Source organism: Notamacropus eugenii, chromosome 7, assembly GCF_028372415.1.
Source record: "Notamacropus eugenii isolate mMacEug1 chromosome 7, mMacEug1.pri_v2, whole genome shotgun sequence".
NCBI lineage: Eukaryota > Metazoa > Chordata > Mammalia > Diprotodontia > Macropodidae > Notamacropus > Notamacropus eugenii.
The window spans coordinates 66,066,903-66,088,124 of record NC_092878.1 but is presented as its reverse complement, the minus strand read 5'-3'; the positions used below and the strand labels follow the sequence as shown (position 1 = coordinate 66,088,124).

At 38.3% G+C, this 21,222-nt stretch overlaps 1 protein-coding gene across 2 annotated transcripts in view; it reads left to right on the top strand.

The window, feature by feature from the left end:
* The window catches only part of STON2 (stonin 2), a 186,580-nt gene that overhangs the window by 142,780 nt on the left and 22,578 nt on the right, over positions 1-21,222 (top strand). For both annotated transcript variants that reach the window (XM_072622923.1, XM_072622922.1), the window contains one exon: positions 19,024-20,868. In XM_072622923.1, coding sequence (XP_072479024.1) covers positions 19,024-20,868 — 1,845 coding nt within the window. The remainder of the gene's footprint in view (positions 1-19,023; positions 20,869-21,222) is intronic.

The window sequence follows — 21,222 nt, the reverse complement described above, 5'->3', positions numbered from 1 at the left end:
AAAAGCTCTTTGGGGGGACAAGGGAAAATGCTTAGTAATTTTTAAGACCGTGAAGGGATCCTGAGACCAAAAAGTTTTAGAACTGCTACCCTATGGTATATCCTCAAGAATTAATTGTTAAAGATTTCAGATTCCAGAGAGTAGACCATTATAGCTGATCTATGTGTAAGAAAAGGTGAACGTATAATTGCATTTGCTTTCTAAATTTTGCCTACAATAACAGTACAGGACTGTTTTCCCCACTTATTCTATAGCAAATTTGCAATACTATTGCTAAGTACTCGAGATGGTCCATTCTTGAAAAGGATTTGGATGGTCCTAAGTGTATATGTTGTGTGCCCTAGAAATACTTTGATCTGGGGAAGGGGGGGAATGTTTTATATTTCCTCTTTTAACTTTTTGGGGGGTTGGATGTAGTTTGATGAGTATCCAGTGTGGAGGCAGAATGCCTGGGTTTGATTCCTAGGTATACAATTTAAGCTACCTGCACTTCATTAGCTATATTGGTCAAATGAGGGTGATAAGACACTGGTTACCATACAGGTTTGGTATGAGAAAGGTGTAAAGCCTTAAAATTCTATATAAATGTTAAAAGAAGTTGGTAAAGGAATGGTAAAGGTAGGGAGCTCTTCTCACTAGGAGCTCTGTACACCAAAGAAAATGCAGGTTGAGGAAAAACAAACAAGCAAACAGACATAGAGATCTGATCCCTCCTATTCATGTAGGAAAAGACTTTTGAAAGGAAATGGCTTTCACAGACTGGCTGTCTTTGACTACCAGTGAGATTAAACTAAATTCCCCAGGAAATGCCCTGCATACAGGAAGCAAATGATTCTATTTTAAGGAGTGGAAGGGGGCACAATGATCCACATTTCAGGACTGTGTCACAGGAGGCCAAGAAGCTTTAGATTTGAAAATAGAAATCTTAGTTCCATCACCTCATCTCAGCTGAAGCCCTGTGCTCTTAAACGTCAATAGGAATCAAATACTGTTAGTAACTAGTGAAGCTCTCTTTCCCATAGACCAAGCAAGTTCTGCTTTTCTTATAATGAAAATATGGCAACGTTCTCCTTGTGCAACTAGAACTTTATGTTTGATCATCTCAGTATTTATATTCATGAAAAGAAGTACTTTTTTTCTCCCTGTATAATGAGAAATTAGAACTATGACTCACCAAAAACTATTTTAAAATATAGCCTTTAAAGCAAATTGACACAAATATGAAATGTATTGGAATAAACCTATGTTATTATATAAGCCTGGCATGTGCTTGAAAGCCCTGGTTGACCTCTTCTGAGGCAGTGTTCAACTTCTGCTCTTGGTTTCTGCTGTACAGAGCAGTCATTCATTAGCATCTTGTCAGCTTTAGATGGATGAGAGAGTGTCAGAGGATCATTTCCCTTCCTTTTTTCCTGTTATCTGGGTTAATTTCATTCATCTTTCTCAAAAAATTTCTTTCTGTCTGATGCTTTCTGTCAATCCATTATTTTGTCTCTTGGAAAGTTCTTGGAAAGGTCACAAGCTTGGTAAATTTGATACTTAAACCTTTGGTAAACAGAACACTTTTTTATCTGAAGGTTTGGGTTTAACTTGTCTTTATTGAAATTCATGTTCTAAGACGTTTATTGATTTTCTGTGTTTTTCTCTTAATATTTCATAGACCTAATAATGTTGCTGATGAGAAGTCTTCAATGACTCTCTATTGCCTCCCAAATAAGGTTCTGTTTCCTCTGCCTTACCATACAATGTCTTCCACAATCTACCTTCTTTTTAACTTTATCCCATAATAATAGCATCCATATACAACAGTCATACTAGTTTATCCTCTGCCCTCCAACTATATCTTTGCATACAGGCCTCCCCATGCTTAGAATATCATTCACACAATCCTTTACTCGTTGAATTTCTATCTGTCTTTAAATTGTAGGAAAGTGGTGGGTGAGGAACAAGAGTTGGGGGGGACTGGGATGGGGAATAAGGCTCCATTGAAGTCAGTTTGCCTCAGGGCTCATTGAGACTTAAGGAATAAGGTTTCTACTGCACTCAGACTCAAATATGACCCTGAGGACCATTCTCAGCATGCTTTGAGGGGTGGGTAGGAAGGTGGCAAGGTAATTTCCTTTCTTTTTTAAAAAATTTTCATAATACTTTATTTTTTCCAATTACATGTAAAGACAATTTTTTAGCATTCATTTTTACAGTATTTTGAGTTCCAAATTTTTCTCCCTCTTTCCCCCCCTTCCAAAAATGGTAGGCAATTTGATAGAGGTTATTATACAGGTTATACTCCCTCCCCATATCCTCTTCAGCATTCATCCTTTTCCTTTTTTGTTGTGTTAGCCAATCTGATGAGTATGAGGTGGGACCTTAGAATTATTTTAATTTGCATTTCTCTCATCGGAAGTGATTTAGAGTGCTTCTTTATATGGCAGGGTGATTTTCATCCAAGGATAGTTGTGCTTTGCACCATTTTTGTACTCACTTTATGTGAGAGGGGGGTCTCCCTGTCTGATCCACAGAATAATATGAATTGTCTGTGTCTTTCCCCTGTGGTTAAACAAGTACAGAAGTCGTTTCTGTTCTGATTAGCTGCTCCAGGTGCTTTTGAAGCTGTCATCAATCCAGTATTGGGGGTTGGGAAAACCTCTGACTGATCACATGACAAGTTCAAAGCTACATAAATCTTTATTGACCTGTTTCTCAGTATTCCATAATGGAAAGAGTTGTTCTGTCATTTCTTTTCAGTCGTATCTGACTCTTGGTGATGCCATTTGGGTTTTCCTTGGCAAAGATATTAGAGTTCTATATAAATTCTAATAATCTAATCTAATAATTCTCCAGCTAATTTTACAGATGAGAAAACTGAGGCAGACAGGATTAAGTGACTTGCTTACTTAACGTATCACACAGTTAGTGAGTGTCTGAGGCTGGATTTGAACTCAGGACAGTGACATTTCTTGGTTCCAGGTCCATCATTCCATCTTTTGGAAAGAGTAGTGGACTTGAAGTTCAAAAATCTGGGTTCAGTATTTTAATAGCTGTGTGACACTGGGAAGTCCTTTTCACATATCACTCTGTAAGATGGGAATAACTATACTTACGCCACTTGCCTCACAGTGTTGGGATGAGACTCAGGTGAAATAGTATGATTTGTAACTATAACTATAAATGACTGTTATTATACTCCAGATTTCTGAGGAAATCTGGGATGGTCGTGTGGGAAAGATATGCGATGGCCCAGAATGGACATATATGGAAGAAAATGTCATGAGACAAGTAAATCTGGTTAGCATTGACTTGGTCACTTTTGGGGGACAGTGAGACCTGTGATTTCACTGGTTTAGGGAACTCCCTCTGCTAGTGTAAACATCTGCCCTTCTCTGCAACTTTTAATTTTAGAGAGTTACCTGGGGCATTGAGAAGGTAAGTGTCTTGTCCATTGTCACCTAGCCAATATGCAGTCCGTCAGTCATTAAGCATTTACTATCCTCAAGGAGCTCAGAATCTAATTAGATAGACAGTGAGCAATTATGTACGAGCAAGCCATATACAGAATAAATAGGAAATAATTAACAAAGGGAAGGCACTAGAACTAAGACAGGTTTGAAAGGCTTCCAGTAAAAGTGGGATTTTACTTGGGACTTAAAGGAAACCAGGAGGTAGAGATGAGTAGGAGGGACAGCATTCCAGGCATGGGGGCCAACCTGAGAAAATGCCAGAGCTGACACGTGGAGTGTCTTGTTCATGAAGGCCAGTGTCGCTGAATCGGAGTATATATTAGGGAATAAAGTATAGGAAGACTGGAAAACTAGGGTAGGGAGGAAAAGAAGAGACAGGGATAAACATTCATATAGCACCTACTATGTGACAGCCTCTGTGCTAAGTGCTTTTTATAAATATTATCACATTTGATCCTTACAATAACCTGGTGAGGTAAGTACTATTAGTTCATCCCCATTTTACAGTTGAAGAAACTGAAGCAAATAGAGATTAAGTGATATGCCCAGGGTTACTATCACATATCCAGTAAGTGTCTCAGGCCAGATTTGAACTCAGGACTTCTTGACCTCAAGCTCAGTGCTCTATCCTTTGTGATGCCTGCTGCGTCACAAGACTAAGTTATGAAGGGCTTTGAATGCCAAACAGGATTTTGTATTTGATCATTGAGGAGATAAGGAACTACTGGAGATTACTGAGTAGGGATGGGACATGGTGTAACATGGTCAGACCCACATTTTAGGAAAATCACTTCAGTGACTGAGTATATATATGAGTTAGAGGCAGACTTTGAATATAGATCTTTATGACTCTGAGGCCAGTTCTCTATCTAATATGCAATACTTACTCATTCCCTTTAAATAAGCATTTCCTGTATCTATAGAAGTACTATAGAAGGCTGTAGCAGTAGGCATTGTGTCCATCCAAACAGCAATGATTTATAAATATTCTGGTTATTCTAGCTGCAATGGCAGATGTGGAAAAATTGAGTAAATGAATCAACAGTAAACATTCCCTCACTCTATGTTTTATTATATCAGATAAATCAGATTATACTTGATGAGGTCATTCTGAGAGATCTGAAAGATTCATAAATGTAGATGGTCCACTGCCCTCAGTCAGAACGCTGTTGCGATCATTGCTTTGCCAGCATTCCAAGTAACATGACCATGTACTTGTTGATATGTACACACACATATATTTGGCTTCCTTTTAGTTTTAGAAATATTCAGTATTCCTCAGAACACTCAATCCCACTTTTTTTTGGTTAGGTTCTAATCACGATCACATTGTCATCATAAAAGTATCCTAGGAAACTCTTAGAGGAAGCCAAATTAGAGGCTCCTCTAACCTGGAAAAGGACACGTGAATTGTTTGGGGAGGAGGATGGTCATCATTAGGAACTCCCATTGCAGAGAGTCATGTAGATATTTTAGAGTGTGGTTGATACAGTTAAATGGCCTGCCCACAGAATTGTTGAATTTGACCTGGATGTCAGCAGCCCTACAGATAGACTGAATTCAATTCAAGAAATAACTACTGAGCATTTGAGATATATATATACACACATACATACATACATATATATATATATTTTTTTTTTGAGGTAAGGCATGTAATATTTTTTTCAGTTTTTAAACATTTTTATTTAAAGTTTCAAATTCCAAATTCTATCCCTTCCTTCCTCCTCTTCCCTTCCCCTCTTCCTGAGATGGTAAGCAATTAGATATAAGTTATACATGTGCAATTATGTAAAACATTTCCATATTAGTCTTTTTTGTACAAAAAGACTCATATAAAAGAAGAAAGTGAAAAATATCATGCTTCATTCTGTATTCAAAGAATATAAGTTCTTTCTTTGGAGGTGGGTAGCCTGCTTCATCATTAGCCCTTTGGGATTGTCTTGGATGATTGTATTGCCGAGAGTAGCCAAGTCATTCACAGTTCATCCTCACACAGTATTGCTGTTACTGTGTCCAACATTCTCCTGGTCCTGTTCACTCCATTATGGATCCATTCATTTAAGTCTTTCAAGGTTTTTCTGAAATCATCCTGCTTATCATTTCTTACAGCACAATAATATTCCATTGCAATCACATACCACGACTTGTTTAGCCATTCCCCAATTGATGGGCATCTCTTCAATTTCCAATTCTTAGCCACCACAAAGAGAGCTTCTATAAATATTTTTGTACAAAGGTGTCCTTTTCCCTTTTTTGGATGTCTTTGGAATATAGACCTAGCAGCGGCATTGCTGGAGCAAAGGTATGAACAGTTTTGTAGCTCTTTGGGCTTAGTTCCAAATTGCTCTCCAGAATGGTTGAATCAGTTCACAAATCCATCAACAATGCATTAGTATCCCAGTTTTCCCACATCCTCTCCAATATCCAGTATTTTCCTTTTTTTGTCATATTAGCCAATCTGGTAGTGTGAAGTAGTACTTCAGAGTTGTTTTAATTTATATTTCTCTAATCAGTAGTGATTTAGAGCATTTTTTTTATGTGACTGTAATGGTAATTTAAATGGGAAAATCTTTCCCATTCATTAGTAGGCTCATGCTATCTGCTTAAATCACATGAAAGCCTAAGTCACATGTGGTAGGGGAAGCTTGCTGAATGGGTGGAGTGGGAAGGGTGGAACAGAGCTGGAAGGAAGTTGGTCAGGCTAGTCAGAGCTGGGAAGGACACAGGCAGGCAGGTACAGCTTAGGCTCCTGAGTGTTTGTTTGTGGGAAGGCGCCAGTGTTGGGGGGAAGGCTTGGGAATGGCTTTGCCCCTGCAGTGATAACCTGTATTGACTGCTTGGTTACTTTGACTGATTTTGCTTTCTGGTTTTGTGATTTGGCTTTCTGGTGTCTGAATAAATGTTTTTCTTCTGCCTTCTATATGGAAAGTCTGTTATACTTTGTGATTAAGAACTACACCAGCAAATTCATGGTCACCACCAGTGCTGTGAATATTGCCTTGGCAATACAGTGATTATAGATAGCTTTGATTTCTTTGTCTAAAAATGTCTGTTCATATCTTTGACCATTTATCAGTTGGGGAATGACCTGTATTTTTATAAGTTTTACCCAGTTCTCTATATATTTGAGAAATTAGACCTTTATCAGAGATACTTGTTGCAAAAAAATTTTAATTTTATATAATCAAAATTCTTTTTACTTTTATAATATTCTCTATATCTTCTTTGGTCCTAAATTCTTTCCTTATCCATAAATCTGACAAATTATTCCATGCTCTCTTAATTTGCTTGTGGTATCACCCTTTATGTCTAAATCATTACCCATTTTGATCTTATCTTGATATATGGTGTGAGATGTTAGTTTATACTTAATTTGTACCATGCTTTTATTCAGTTTCCCTAGCAGTTTTTGTCAAATAATAAGTTTTTGTTCCAAAAGCATGGATCTTTGGGTTTATCATATACTAGATTACTATGGTAATGTATTATAATGTAATTCGTACCTTTTCTATTCCACTGATCCACCACTCTATTTTGTAGCCCATACTGGAATCTTTTGATAATTACTGTTTTATAATACAATTGGAGATATGGTATGGCTAGACTACCTTTTTTTGCTTTTGTTTTTCAGTGATTCCCTTGATATCCTTGAGCTTTTGTTCTTCGAGAAGAATGTTGTTATTTTTCCTCAGTCTACAAAATAATCTTTTTGATGGTTTGATTGGTATGACACTGAATATATAATTTAGGTGAAATTGTCATTTTTATTATATTGGCTCAGCCTACCCGTAAGCAATTAATAGTTTTCCAGTTATTTAGAACTGACTTTATTGGTGTAAAAAGTATTTTATAGATGTGTTCATATATTTCCTGGGTTTGTCTTGGCAAGTAGACTGCCAAGTATTTTATATTGTCTGCAGTTATTTTAAATGGAGTGTCTCTATCTCTTGCTGCTGGACGTTGTTGGTAATATATAGAATTTATGTTAATTTATGTTGTATCTTGCAACTTTGCTAACATTGTTAATAATTTCAAATAGTTTTTTAGCTTCTTCTCTAGGATTTTCTAAGTATAACATATCATCTGCAAAGAGTGATTGTTTTGTTTCCTCATTGCCTGTTCTAATTTCTTTAATTTCTTTTTCTTCTCTTATTGCTGTAGCAAACATTTCTAGTACAATATGAAATAATAGAGGTGATAATGGGCTTCCTTGCTTCACTCCTGATTGTATTGGGAAGGCTTCTAATTTATCTCCATTACAGATAATGCTTGCTGAAGATTTTAAATAAATAGTCATTTTAAGGTAACCTCCATTTATTCCCATGCTCTCTAGTGTTTTTTAACACTAGTTAAAAGTATTGTAACTCTAGTTAACTCTCTAGTATTTTTTCAGAGGCTTTTTCTGTATCTATTGAGAAAATCATATTATTTCTGTTGTGTTTTTTTTATTGAAATGGTTAATTATGCTGACAGTTTTCCTAATACTGAACCAGCCCCTCCATTACTAGTATAAATTCCACTAGGTCACAGTGTGTGATCCTTGTGATATATTGCTGTAATCTCTTTGCTAGCATTTTATTTAAAGCTTTTGCATCAATATTCATGAGGGAAATAGGTCTATAATTTTCTTCCTCTGATTTGGCTCACCGTATTTGTGTCATAAAACGAATTTGATAGGACTCCACCTATTTTTTTCAAATACTTTATATGGTATTTTAATAGTATCTTTAAGTGTTTGATAGAATTTGCTTGTGAATCCATCTAATTCTAGGGTTTCTTTCTTAGGAAGTTCATTGATGGCTTGTTCAATTTCTTCTTCTAAAATTGGGTTGTTTCATCTAATATATTCTAGACCATATAAAGAACTACACAGATAGGTAAGAAAGCATCTACCCTCAAGAAGCTTACAGTCTAGTATAGAAACTGAAAACTCCAGAATATGACTATTTTGTCAGAAGCATAGTCAGCACTTCAACATAACAGGAATTCCAAGAGCTCTGACCTCACTCGTTCTCTCCTCTCTCCCACCATAAACCTAGGCCTAAATTCACACATCCCACTGTAGAAAAACAGCAACTGTCACACCCACCCAGGATTAAAAAAAAGCTTTTTAAAAAATTACTTAACTCATCAATAGCTAGTGCCAAGCAAGTGACAGTCTTTTAATCTTGTATAATTATGCCATTATGCCTCATAAGTAATCTTCAGTTTTGAAAGAATGCATGCAAAAATGAAGAAAAACATTTATTGAGTGTTTACTATGTGTTTATTCCCATTACTTACGTGGTAATCAAGTGCAAAAGGAAATGTAGTCTCTACTTTCAAGGAACATGCATTCTTCAGAATATTTTTTCAATTATCAAGTATTAATTTTTTTCTTTCACCTTCTCCCACTCCCCCCACTAAAAAGAAAAGAAAAAAACCCTGTATTGCATGAGGAAAGTCAAACAAAACATATACCCATATTAGTCACATCCAAAAATGAATTTCCTATTTTGCATATTGGTCTATTATCTCCATTTTTGTTTTTTTTTTTAAATTTATTTATTTATTTAACTTTTAACATTCATTTTCACAAAATTTTGGGTTCCAAATTTTCTCTCCCTCCCCCCACCCCAAAACACTGAGCATTCTAATTGCCCCTATCACCAATCTGCTCTCTCTTCTATCATCCCTCTCTGCCCTTGTCTCCATCTTCTCTTTTGTCCTGTAGGGCCAAATAACTTTCTATACCCCTTTACCTGTATTTCTTATTTCCTACTGGCAAGAACAGTACTCGACAGTTGTTCCTAGAACTTTGAGTTCCAACTTCTTTTCCTCCCTCCCTCCCCACCCCTTCCCTTTAGAAGGCAAGCAATTCAATATAAGCCAAATCTGTGTAGTTTTGCAAATGACTTTCATAATAGTTGTGTTGTATAAGACTAACTATATTTCCCTCCATCCTATCCTGTCCCTCCCCATGAGTGTCAACCTCAAATTGCTTCCTCCTCCCCATGCCCTCCCTTCCATCATCCCCCCCACCCTGCTTATCCCCTTATCCCCCACTTTCCTGTATTGTAAGATAGGTTTTCATACCAAAATGAGTGTGCATTTTATTCCTTCCTTTAGTGGAATGTGATGAGAGTAAACTTCATGTTTTTCTCTCACCTCCCCTCTTTATCCCTCCACTAATAAGTCTTTTGCTTGCCTCTTTTATGAGAGATAATTTGCCCCATTCCATTTCTCCCTTTCTCCTCCCAATATATTTCTCTCTCACTGCTTGATTTCATTTTTTTAAGATATGATCCCATCCTCTTCAATTCACTCTATGCACTCTGTCTCTATGTGTGTGTGCATGTGCATGTGCATGTGTGTGTGTGTGTGTAATCCCACCCAGTACCCAGATACTGAATAGTTTCAAGAGTTACAAATATTGTCTTTCCATGTAGGAATGTAAACAGTTCATCTTTTGTAAGTCTCTTATGACTTCTCTTTGTTGTTTACCTTTTCATGCTTCTCTTCATTCTTGTGTTTGAAAGTCAAATTTTCTTTTCAGCTCTGGTCTTTTCATCAAGAATGCTTGAAAGTCCTCTATTTCATTGAAAGACCAATTTTTCCCCTGAAGTATTATACTCAGTTTTGCTGGGTAGGTGATTCTTGGTTTTAGTCCTAGCTCCTTTGACTTCTGGAATATCCTATTCCACTCCCTTCGATCCCTTAATGTAGAAGCTGTTAGATCTTGTGTTATCCTGATTGTATTTCCACAATACTTGAATTGTTTCTTTCTAGCTGCTTGCAATATTTTCTCCTTGACCTGGGAACTCTGGAATTTGGCCACAATGTTCCTAGGAGTTTCTCTTTTTGGATCTTTTTCAGGTGGTGATCGGTGGATTCTTTCAATATTTTTTTGCCCTCTGGTTCTAGAATATTAGGGCAGTTTTCCTTGATAATTTCATGAAAGATGATGTCTAGGCTCTTTTTTTGATCATGGCTTTCAGGTAGGCCCATAATTTTTAAATTGTCTCTCCTGAATCTATTTTCCAGGTCAGTTGTTTTTCCAATAAGATATTTCACATTATCTTCCATTTTTTCATTCTTTTGGTTTTGTTTTTTGATTTCTTGGTTTCTCATAAAGTCATTAGCCTCCATCTGTTCCATTCTAATTTTGAAAGAACTATTTTCTTCAGTGAGCTTTTGAATCTCCTTTTCCATTTGGCTAATTCTGCTTTTGAAAGCATTCTTCTCCTCATTGGCTTTTTGAACCTCTTTTGCCAATTGAGTTAGCCTATTTTTCAAGGTGTTATTTTCTTCAGCATTTTTTTGGGTCTCCTTTAGCAGGGAGTTTAATTGTTTTTCATGCTTTGCTTGCATGTCTCTCATTTGTCTTCCCAGTTTTTCTTCCACCTCTCTAACTTGATTTTCAAAATCCTTTTTGAGCTCTTCCATGGTCTGAGCCCATTGAGTGGGCTGGGATACAGAAGTTTTGACTGCTGTGTCTTTCACTGATGGTAAGCATTGTTCTTCCTCATCAGAAAGGAAGGGAGAAAATACCTGTTCACCAAGAAAGTAGCCTTCTATAGTCTTATTTTTGTTCTCTTTTCTGGGCATTTTCCCAGGCAGTGACTTGACTTCTGAATATTCTCTTCGCACCCACTTCTCCTCCAGATCCTCCCAGCCAGAGCTTGGGGTCTGAGATTCAAATGCTGCTTCCCAGCCTCAGGGCTTTGGGCGGGGTCAGGGCTGCTATTCAGTGTGAGATAAAGTTCAGGTGCTCAGGTGGGGGCAGGGCCACCTCACTGGCTCAGTTCCCTCAGGGGGTTTATGCAGAGACCTTTAACAATGGATCCAGGCTCCTGGCTGCTTGGGGAGCCCCGGTCTGCTCCTGCCTCCTCTGCCTCCTGAGGGGGCCTGAATTATGGGGGCACCCCACTCCTCTCTCGGCAGGCCGAGAAGACCCTCTCACGAACCTTTGGGGCCTGTGGGTGGAGGGACCTGTGTGGCTGCTGGAGATTCTGTCCCTGAAGCCTGCTCAGATCTGCTCCTCTTGGCGCCCAGCGGCCAAGGCAGGGCTGGGCTCGGCTCCAGGTCCGCAGCGCGAAGGACTTTTTGCGAGAGGTTTTTAGGCTCTCTGGAACAGAAATCTCGTCCGCTCCACTGTTCTGTGGCTTCTGCTGCTCCAGAATTTGTTGGGAGCTCTTTTGTACAGATATTTTATGGGCTGTGGGTTTGGAGCTAGCGTATGTGTGTCTTTCTACTCCGCCATCTTGGCTCTGCCCCCTATTATCTCCGTTTCATATAGTGAATAGTGTTCTTTATGAGACCTGGAATCATTAGTTGATCCTAAATCTTTCCAAAGTTTTTTGTTTTTATATTATTATTGCTGTTATAGTATAAATTTTTCTTTTGGGTTCTGCTCTCTTCCCTTTGCATCAATTCAAGTCTTTCCTTGTCTTGGGAGTTTACATTCTAATAAAGGGAGAAGCGTGGTGGCCAGAGAAGGGAGTTTCAGTTTGGGAAGTCACAGAAATTGAGTGTCACTTTTCAGTGAAATCTTTATTCTAAATAAATATTTTCCAACGGGAGCTCTGTTGTAGGCTAACCATATACCCAAATTCTCTACCTCTGACTACTGTGGCCTCTGCTTTACCTCCTAGAGATTGATCAGAGATAAGAATTCAGAGCTGGGTCAGAGAAGGAGTTGTTCTTGGGGTAAATAGAGCAAAATAAAGAAAGAAAGAGGCATCAAATTTTTGAAGTTTATATGTTTCAAGAAGTATGAATTCTATGGAGTTTTGAAAGCTAATAAAAGTGTGCCTCTGACTAGTGGATGTACATCACTTGAGAATTTTCCTACATTTATCTGTTTTAGGATTTTTCTGTAGAAGATGAAGAGCTCTGATGATAAGGATTTTGCATTACATTAGAGAGTTAAGATTATTTTTTTTGAAGATCCCCTCTATGTATAACACATGATCAGTTAGTTGCCCCTGTGAGATAAAAATGAAATAGTAGGCAATAATCTCTATTCTCATTGTTACCGTAATCTGAAAGGATTACAGAACATAAACATAAAAATGATAGCAATTCCATATAACAGTTTCCTCATCTGTAAAATGAGGGAATTGGCAAGGTGAAAGAAAAGATAAGGTAAAGCAGACACCTAACATTTAAGGTGAGATATGAGAGATATTTCAAAAACAAATTTATGCATTTCTATTGTGAGAAAATTTGGATCTTCATGACAGCCAGATATTTCTTTTGTGATAAGTCAGGTAGTACCTATATAGTGATAGTTTTTCCCAAACCCCAAATAAAACGTGTGACCTGGCAAATGGTATTTATTTTTCAAAAGCTCATTTTAAGAGTGCATTTTTTTGCTTTAAATTAGGGTTGTCTTAGAAAATCTGGGATGTACAGTTGCAGTACTGTCATGTAAAAAATGAAGCTCAAAGCATCAAGTGGACAGTAATACACAAGACAATTAATTTTCAGACTTTGCCAAAAACAGACAAATATTTTATCCTACCTCTAAGATTTGGACTGAACAATCTCTATTATTCCTTATAGTTCTGACATTCTATAAGTCTAAATAAATAGTAATCAAGTCAGACTTGTTTTCCATATGAATGGTTAGTCCTGTACTTTCTTTCTTTTTTTTAATTCCAAGAGATCTTCAATAACCCAAATATCTGGCAGGTTTATCCACCTGCCATTTCTCTGGGGACCTTGAAACCATACTGGATTTTATGTTGCCTTGATCATTTAGTAGACACTCAGATATCTGATGATTCTTCATGGACTTGAAAACAATGAAATGTCTCACTTGATTTTATTTTGGGAGAATATGATCTCTTCATGGATTTTGGACTTAGGTTGAACGTGCCCATTGGTTTCCCTTGGAGTTGCATCTGTAAGCTCAGCAGAACCTAATTGGGTGGTTGAGGTTGGGACAATGACCTTCTTGTACACATCTCACATCTGTAGTATTTAGCTGCAGTCTAGTGCACATTACAAACGTTGTATACAGACCTCTGTTCTGCTCCTGGCATTTCTCCTGGATTTGTCAGGCAGCAAACACCATATTACTGTTCCTTGGCCCTTTCTGAAGCCACACTGGCTCTCAGGTATATGAACATCTTCCAGGTGAAGGATTAGCCTTTTAAGGAGGACTCTGGCAAGAATTTTGCCAGCAATGACTAAGAGAAAGACCCCCACCCCGTGATTGTCACAGGACAACCTATTCCCTTTACCCTTATAGAGATGGACAGTGGAGGCATCCTTGAACTCCTGGGGGATAACCTCCTCTTGCCATACAACCTGGAAAATTTCAGTCAGCTTTTGTATGAGCAATGATCCCCCTACCTTGTAAATCTCAGTTGGAATAGAATCAGAACCAGGTGCTTTGCCACATGAAAGGAGCTTAATGGCCCTCAAAACATCTTGTTCAGTTGGAAGTTCAGCTAAGGAGGGACTGACTTCAACCTGAGGTAAATGGTCAAGGGCCTCAGCACTGATTGATGATGATCTGTTGAGAACACTATGAAAGTGTTCAGCCCATTTCTCTAGGATTGTGTCCTTATCATTAATCAATGTGGCTCCATTAGCACTGAGTAGTTGTGATGCACCATAGGTTTTTGGGTCCATAAATAGCTTTCAGGGAATTATAAAATCGCTTTGGGTTGTTACTATCAGCATAAAACTGAATTTCATCAGCCATTGTGCTGACCTCATTGTTATATGCTTGTGAAACATGGACAGTCTACTAGCGCCATGCCAGGAAATTGAATTGCTTCCATTTGAACTGCCTTAGGAAGATTCTGAAGATCACCTGGCAGGATAAAGTACCAGACACGAAAGTCCTTGCTTGAGTTGAACTGCCAAGCATTCAAACTCTACTTCAGAGAGCGCAGCTCTGATGGGCTGGCCATATTGTTCGAATGCAAAATGTGCCCTTGCCAAAAAAACTATTTTATGGAGAACTTGCATGGGGCAAGTGATCACATGGTGGTCAGAAGAAGTGATACAAGGATACTCTCAAGGTCTCTCTCAAGAACTTTGGATTTGACTGTACAGCGTAGGAGACATTGGCACAAGACTGCTCAGCATGGTGTGCCCACATCAGAAAGGGTGCTGTGCACTTTGAGCAAAGCAGAATTGAGTACAAAGTACACGTGGGATGCACAAATTTGGGGTATCCACATCAATTATTCACATGGACTATCTGTGCCCAATCTGTGGTAGAACATTCCAAGCTCATATTGGTCTGATCAACCACAGTCAGAGATACTGAAATTTCACTTTATCATGGTGGTGTCATTTCGGTCCTCTTCAAAGATGAAAGACAACAACCAGTGCATATTAAGAGGTCCATGGAGAAGGGTAGGAAGGGAAGGAATAACTGCTAATTAAAATGTTGTAATTATAGAGTAAATATATAGAATAAATCAGTAAATAGAATAAGGTGGAGTTGTGGCTTTGTTCTGAAGAAAGATGTTTTAGGTTGATTTCCTCTGAAGGAAAAGGGTTTGGCCATCTTCCAACCTGTTTTCATTCTCATTCACTACTATTTTCCTCTACCAGGCATAGGCATATAAAGACATTCTAAAAAACTGACAAGATACAGTTGCTTCTATATTCATGTAGCCTGTGTCACAACTGTTTATTTTATATCATTTCTTCTATTAGTAATTTCTTAAAGGTTTTGGAAGTCCTCATACTTGCCTCCAGGAATATCTTATTTTAAAGAACGTTGCAAACCAACTTCTGTTGTTAAATAACAGACTAGTCTTGTAATATGACATAGATAGTTTTGTGAACCTTTTTCATTAAAAAAAAAAAAAAGAACCTCATCAAGACTCATTCACAGAGAATGGATTTTCTTTTCTTTAGAAGTTTTGCCTACTTTGTCTACTTAATACCTGAACATCCTGATATTTAGATAAGGACATCACAAGTGATTGTTCTGGGCTGATTGTGACTTCACAAAGATAGGAGTTGAGTTTCAGGCAGCTTTGTAGGGAAAAGGAGTGAAACTGCCAAAGGACATAACATTATATATGTCAATTAAAGAACAAAATAGACATCAGCCTCAAAAATGAACAACCAAGCCTTTTCATTTCATATTTTCTCCTCTAAGTTTCAGGAGTCTTTTCGTATAAAGGCTATCTGTCCATGAGACTTCATTTCATACAATGTTCAAGGCCTAGAAAGCATCTCCTAGAGGTCTCTGTGTGAGCCCATACCATGGTGATGTCACCAGGAAGGATCCTGTTTGATAAGGAGGCTTTACAAGGCTGGAGGCTTAAAAAGCACAGCTGTACATAGGAGAGAGTAAGAGGCATAAGCAGACAGTGGGAGAGATCGCACGGAATGCTGGACCATGGCGTCCTCAAATCCTAGTGTCACTGATGGACCATGATGATTCCATATCCACAGTGAAGACTTTAAACTTTCATTCTACCCCACTGGAATCCTGGAAATGATACTGTCCAAGGCAGACAACACAGCACTCTAAGCATTTACCACTGGGTCTGTGAGTTCTGAAGTGATTGTCCTCTCCTACTGTGCCAAAGAGGAAAAGGAATTGAAGGGGAATTAAATTATCACTTCCCTGGAGGAAATAGGAGATTATCAGCCCTTTGTGTATGTGTACAGATATTTTCCTACTTGTTTCTCTTCCTTGTTGTTTACGTTATTTTGTGTCAATTAAATGTTTTACTATTGGATTTATGTGTCTTTGGTAGGGTCTAGCAAAAGAGTAATACATCAGATGGAGGCTCAGGCCCATGAATTGAAATTATCCCAAACCAGCCACACTGAACCTGGATGTAGCTACATTTAAAATTGTTAGAACATTGCAAAACTTTTCAGTAGAACCTATTACTTGATGCCATTTAAAGAAATTTTATTTTACAGTAGATGACATTGTTTTACAATTTCCTTCAGTTCGAAATAGAGGACTTTTTTTGTAACGTGCAGAAAGTATGTAATAGGAAAGATGGAAAATGGTTTTCATGAGTGAGATTTTCACAAAGCACTTGTCATGTCATATGTGTAATCCTTTTAGGGAAATTATCCATAGCTTCATCAGTAATCCAGCCCCCAAGGAAGAAGATTTCATCTTGCTTTTGAAAATCCATAAGCAAAGGAGTGGCCTTTAGAGTTTAGCAGAGTGGGACAAATCCCTGACAGAATGGGTGTGACCACTTACTTAGCAAAGGCTATAAAGAAAGTAATGTGAAATCTGATGGGTGGAAACTAGGATTAAGAGACAAAGAAGACAGGAAGAAAGGCATGAAATCCACATGCATTTTTATTTATGCACTTTTCACTGATTTGACAAAAGTTTCTGAGATTCCTGGCCATGGTGGTTAAGTTATCAGTCAAGAAAGCTACTATCTTTGACCTACATGTCCTATTTAGGACTTTAAAACAGGTAGGAACCACTAACCTTCTTTGATTCCTAAACTCTTTTTCCTATTTGTATGCTTTCTGGAAAGCACAATAACCAAGATCTCTACATATCCAGCTGCAAATGGGATAAATCATAACATTACATCACATAGGAATTTTGGGTCTTAATTTTAAAATACTTTGTGATTCTTATATGATTTCACAATGATTGAATGTTGTTTTTCATTATTGTGGGTATATTTAGATTGATATATGTATAAATTATGTACATGTATGTGTACCTGTCTTTACTTTCAAAGACAACTATTGATGATAATTGCTACCTAGACACAAAAATGAGTGAGTATCACTTGAAAAACCAATGTGTGGCCTGGTGTGGTGGCATATATTTGTCATCTGTGCCTTGGGGATTGGCTAAGGCTCTGGTTGATTCTTGGAGCTCAGAAGTTCTGAAGTGAAGTAGGGCTGAAATTAATTGAATGATTTGCATTAATTCTGAGCCCCAGGGAGGGTAACTAACCTTCATAAGGAAGGGTAAACCAGTTTGGGTTAAAGCTTCTGTGACAGTTGGTATTAGAATTGATCTAAGAGGCTGTTGCATTTCCAGCCTGGTAAGAAAAAGAAACTGTCTCAAAAAAACAAACACATAAGATGAATGTGAAAATGGCAATCATGTCCAAAGACAATTATGTATTATACTATTAGATCGGTGAGGCTAGATATCTTTCTCCACTTTAAATATATGTATATGTGTATGTATATATATATATATGTATGTATGTATGTATGTATATGTGTGTATGTATATATTTTGCACTACCACAGATATTTCAGGTATCCAGAAGTCTAACTGGTATTCTCTTCCTCTTCAGTCCTAAGTTGTTTTGGATAGCCACAATGCCAAGGTACTCATTGGAGTACTAGAAATGTAGGACCAGTGCTAGCTCTAGGAAGAATTGTGATGTGGGTAGAGCTTGTTTTCATTCTGTTCCACTTTTGTTTCTGTCTTTTAATGTCTCCCCTATGGTGGCCTTTAAGTCCAAAGCCTCTTTCCTTTCTTCTATTGCATTATTTCCTCAGGACCCTTCAGGATACACTAATTAATCTCACAATTTGTGTCAAGGTGTTAATAACTGCTCTCAGTTTAACAGGTTACCCCTCTCCGGTAATATTTACATTTTACCAAGTGTCTTCAGTTGTGATCCAAAGTGATATTTTATGTGGAGAATTTGGAGTGTTTGGGACAGGAAGTGGGTGAAACACCGTTACGTAGAAGAAACTTTTGGTACCACTTTAAGTCATGCCACATAAATGGCTTCTCTTCCACTTTCCAGCAAGACCAGCCTTGAAAAGAACAGAAAACAAAGGAGAGAGGAGAGAGAATAGCTGTGGGGAGTGGAAGGCATAAGGAGGCGAATGTTACATTGAGGATCACAGACTCTCTAGTCAGTTCAAGTATAACTAAACAAGAAACTTGGTTTCTTCAGTAAGATAAGTTTTGTGCCCACTTGCAAAGATCATTTTCAAGGTTCAGAAGTTTGACTTTCTGAATTTGTATTAAGGAAAATTAAATACTTATTTCATAAGTACTTTGTAAAATACAAAGAACATATGAGAATGCAGTTTTGAGATACTTTGTTCCTACCAGGATGGTCTTTTTTGAGTGGTAATACATTGTTTCTTTAGCAGTAATATTGTCAAGGCTCCCAGAATGAATAACTCCAATTCTCAACACTACTTAAGTATAGAAGAGAGAAAGGGAACAAGTACTTATTAAATATCTCCTATGTGCCAGGCACTGTACCAAGAACTTTACAGATATTATATCACTTTATCCTTACCAACAACCTTATATATAGATGCTATTTGTATCCATTTTATAGATGAAGGAAGTGAGGCAGGCAGTGGTAAATTTGTGATATACAAGGGCTTCTCATGTATACCCTAAACTAGTAAGCACATACAAGAGAAGCCATCATATCTCACATGTCCATATTTACTGTCAAGATTAGACACATACCTATGCATGTGAGCAATGAGCAACAATGAAATTCGACAAATTCCAAATAAAATTCTGTAACATTTCCTATTCTATCCATTTCCCTGTCCTGAAAATAATTATTAGATGCCTACATCATTTTCACAGATTTTTTTTTCCTTTTTCCTTTAGACAATTCTTCCTCTCTCCAGGAAGATGAAGAAATAGAGATGGAAACCATCAGCTGGCACACTGGTGGCCCAGCCATGAATGGGCATTCTGCCACTCCTGTGACCTCAGTTCGTTTCCCCAGCTGGGTGACTTTTGATGACAATGAAATCAGCTGCCCTCTGCCACAAAGCATCTCTACTTTAAAACCAGACCCAGCATCCGTTATATCTCCTGTCCAAGATGTGAATTGTAACTTAACTGGATCTTTTAAGAAGAGAGAACGTCCCAAGAGTAGCTTGGTAGACTTCTCAAAAGTTCAAAAACTAGATATTTCCTCTTTAAACCAGCCACCTTCCATAAGTGAGCCCCCACCTTGGAGGGCAACCAACCCCTTCCTGAATGAGACCCTGAGGGATGTGCAGCCTTCTCCCATTAATCCTTTCAGTGCCTTCTTTGAGGAGCAGGAAAGGCGTTCCCACAATAATTCCCTTTCCAGTAACATAGCAAAAAGCCAGAGGGATTCCCTCATTGTCATATATCAGGAGTCAGATGCCATCACCTTTGATGATTCAGTCAAGAAACAAACACACTCTGATGCTGTAGAGAAGCTCAAACAACTACAGATTGGGGATCCTGATCACCTTGGCAGCACCACTCTACCTGATGATGACCCTGCATCATGGAGTGGGCTGGATGATGAGCTGAAGAGCTCAGCTTTATCTCAGCCCAGAGATGGTTGGCCCATGATGCTAAGGATCCCTGAAAAGAAGAACATTATGTCTTCCAGGCACTGGGGACCAATCTATGTAAAGCTCACAGATAGTGGCTGTCTACAATTATATTATGAGAAGGGCCTGGATAAACCATTTCGAGAGTTCAAACTGGAGATCTACCATGAAATTTCTGAACCTAAGCTCCAGAACTATGATGAAAATGGGAGAATCCACAGCATGCGAATAGACCGTGTTACATACAAAGAGAAGAAGAAATACCAACCTAAACCAGCTGTGGCTCATATGGCTGAACGGGAGCAAGTAATTAAGCTAGGAACCACCAGCTATGAAGACTTCTTGAGTTTCATCAGGGCAATTCAGGACCATCTTATGAGTTTGCCAGTGTCCTCCATGGACCTAAGCACAGTGGGTTTGAACTATCTAGAGGAGGAGATTACAGTGGATGTCAAAGATGAATTCTCTGGAGTCTTGAGCAAAGGAGACAACCAGATTCTTCACCACCAAGTCCTAACACATATTCATGTGCTAAGTTTTCTCTCTGGACTTGCAGAGTGCCACCTGGGCCTCAATGATGTCCTTGTGAAAGGGAATGAAATAGTCTCCCGTCAGGATATCATGCCCACCACCACCACCAAGTGGATAAAACTCCATAACTGCCAATTCCATGGGTGTGTAGATGAGGAAGTATTCAACAGCTCCCGAATCATCCTGTTCAACCCCTTAGATGCATGCCGCTTTGAGTTAATGCGATTTAGGACAGTTTTTGCAGAAAAGACCTTGCCTTTCACTCTCAGGACCATGGCAAGCATCAATGGGGCAGAAGTGGAGCTGCAGAGCTGGCTAAGGATGTCAACAGGTTTCTCCTCTAATCGTGACCCTCTCACCCAAGTTCCCTGTGAGAATGTGATGATCCGGTATCCAGTGCCTAATGAGTGGGTGAAAAATTTCCGGAGGGAAAGTGTTCTAGGGGAGAAATCTTTAAAAGCCAAAGTGAACAAGGGGGCCAGTTTTGGATCAGCCAGTATGTCTGGCTCTGAGCCAGTCATGAGAGTAACTTTGGGTACTGCCAAGTACGAGCATGCCTTCAACTCCATTGTATGGAGGATAAATCGACTCCCTGACAAAAACTCAGGTAGGTTGATGATCTTTCTCTAATTAATGAACAGCTTGAAAGTTGTCATCAGGGCTGGTATCACTGTTTCAGATCTCCTTGTTTCTTTAAATTCTGGTTTTGTTGCTTGTTTGTTTGTTTGTTTTGCCTTCCGTTGTATCCCCAGCCCTGTGCCTGGCATGTTATAGGTGCTTAATAAATGATTCTTATTGACTTGACTTCCCTACCTTGGCCTGCCCCCTCATTGTTCAACTACTTCCTTAAAATTTTAAAATATTCCTCTTAAATTAACTGAGTGCCTTGCTAATGTATCTTAGGAAAAGACTTGTTCTTATCTTATTCACTAAAATGTCATCTCTGTTGATAGAAGCTAGC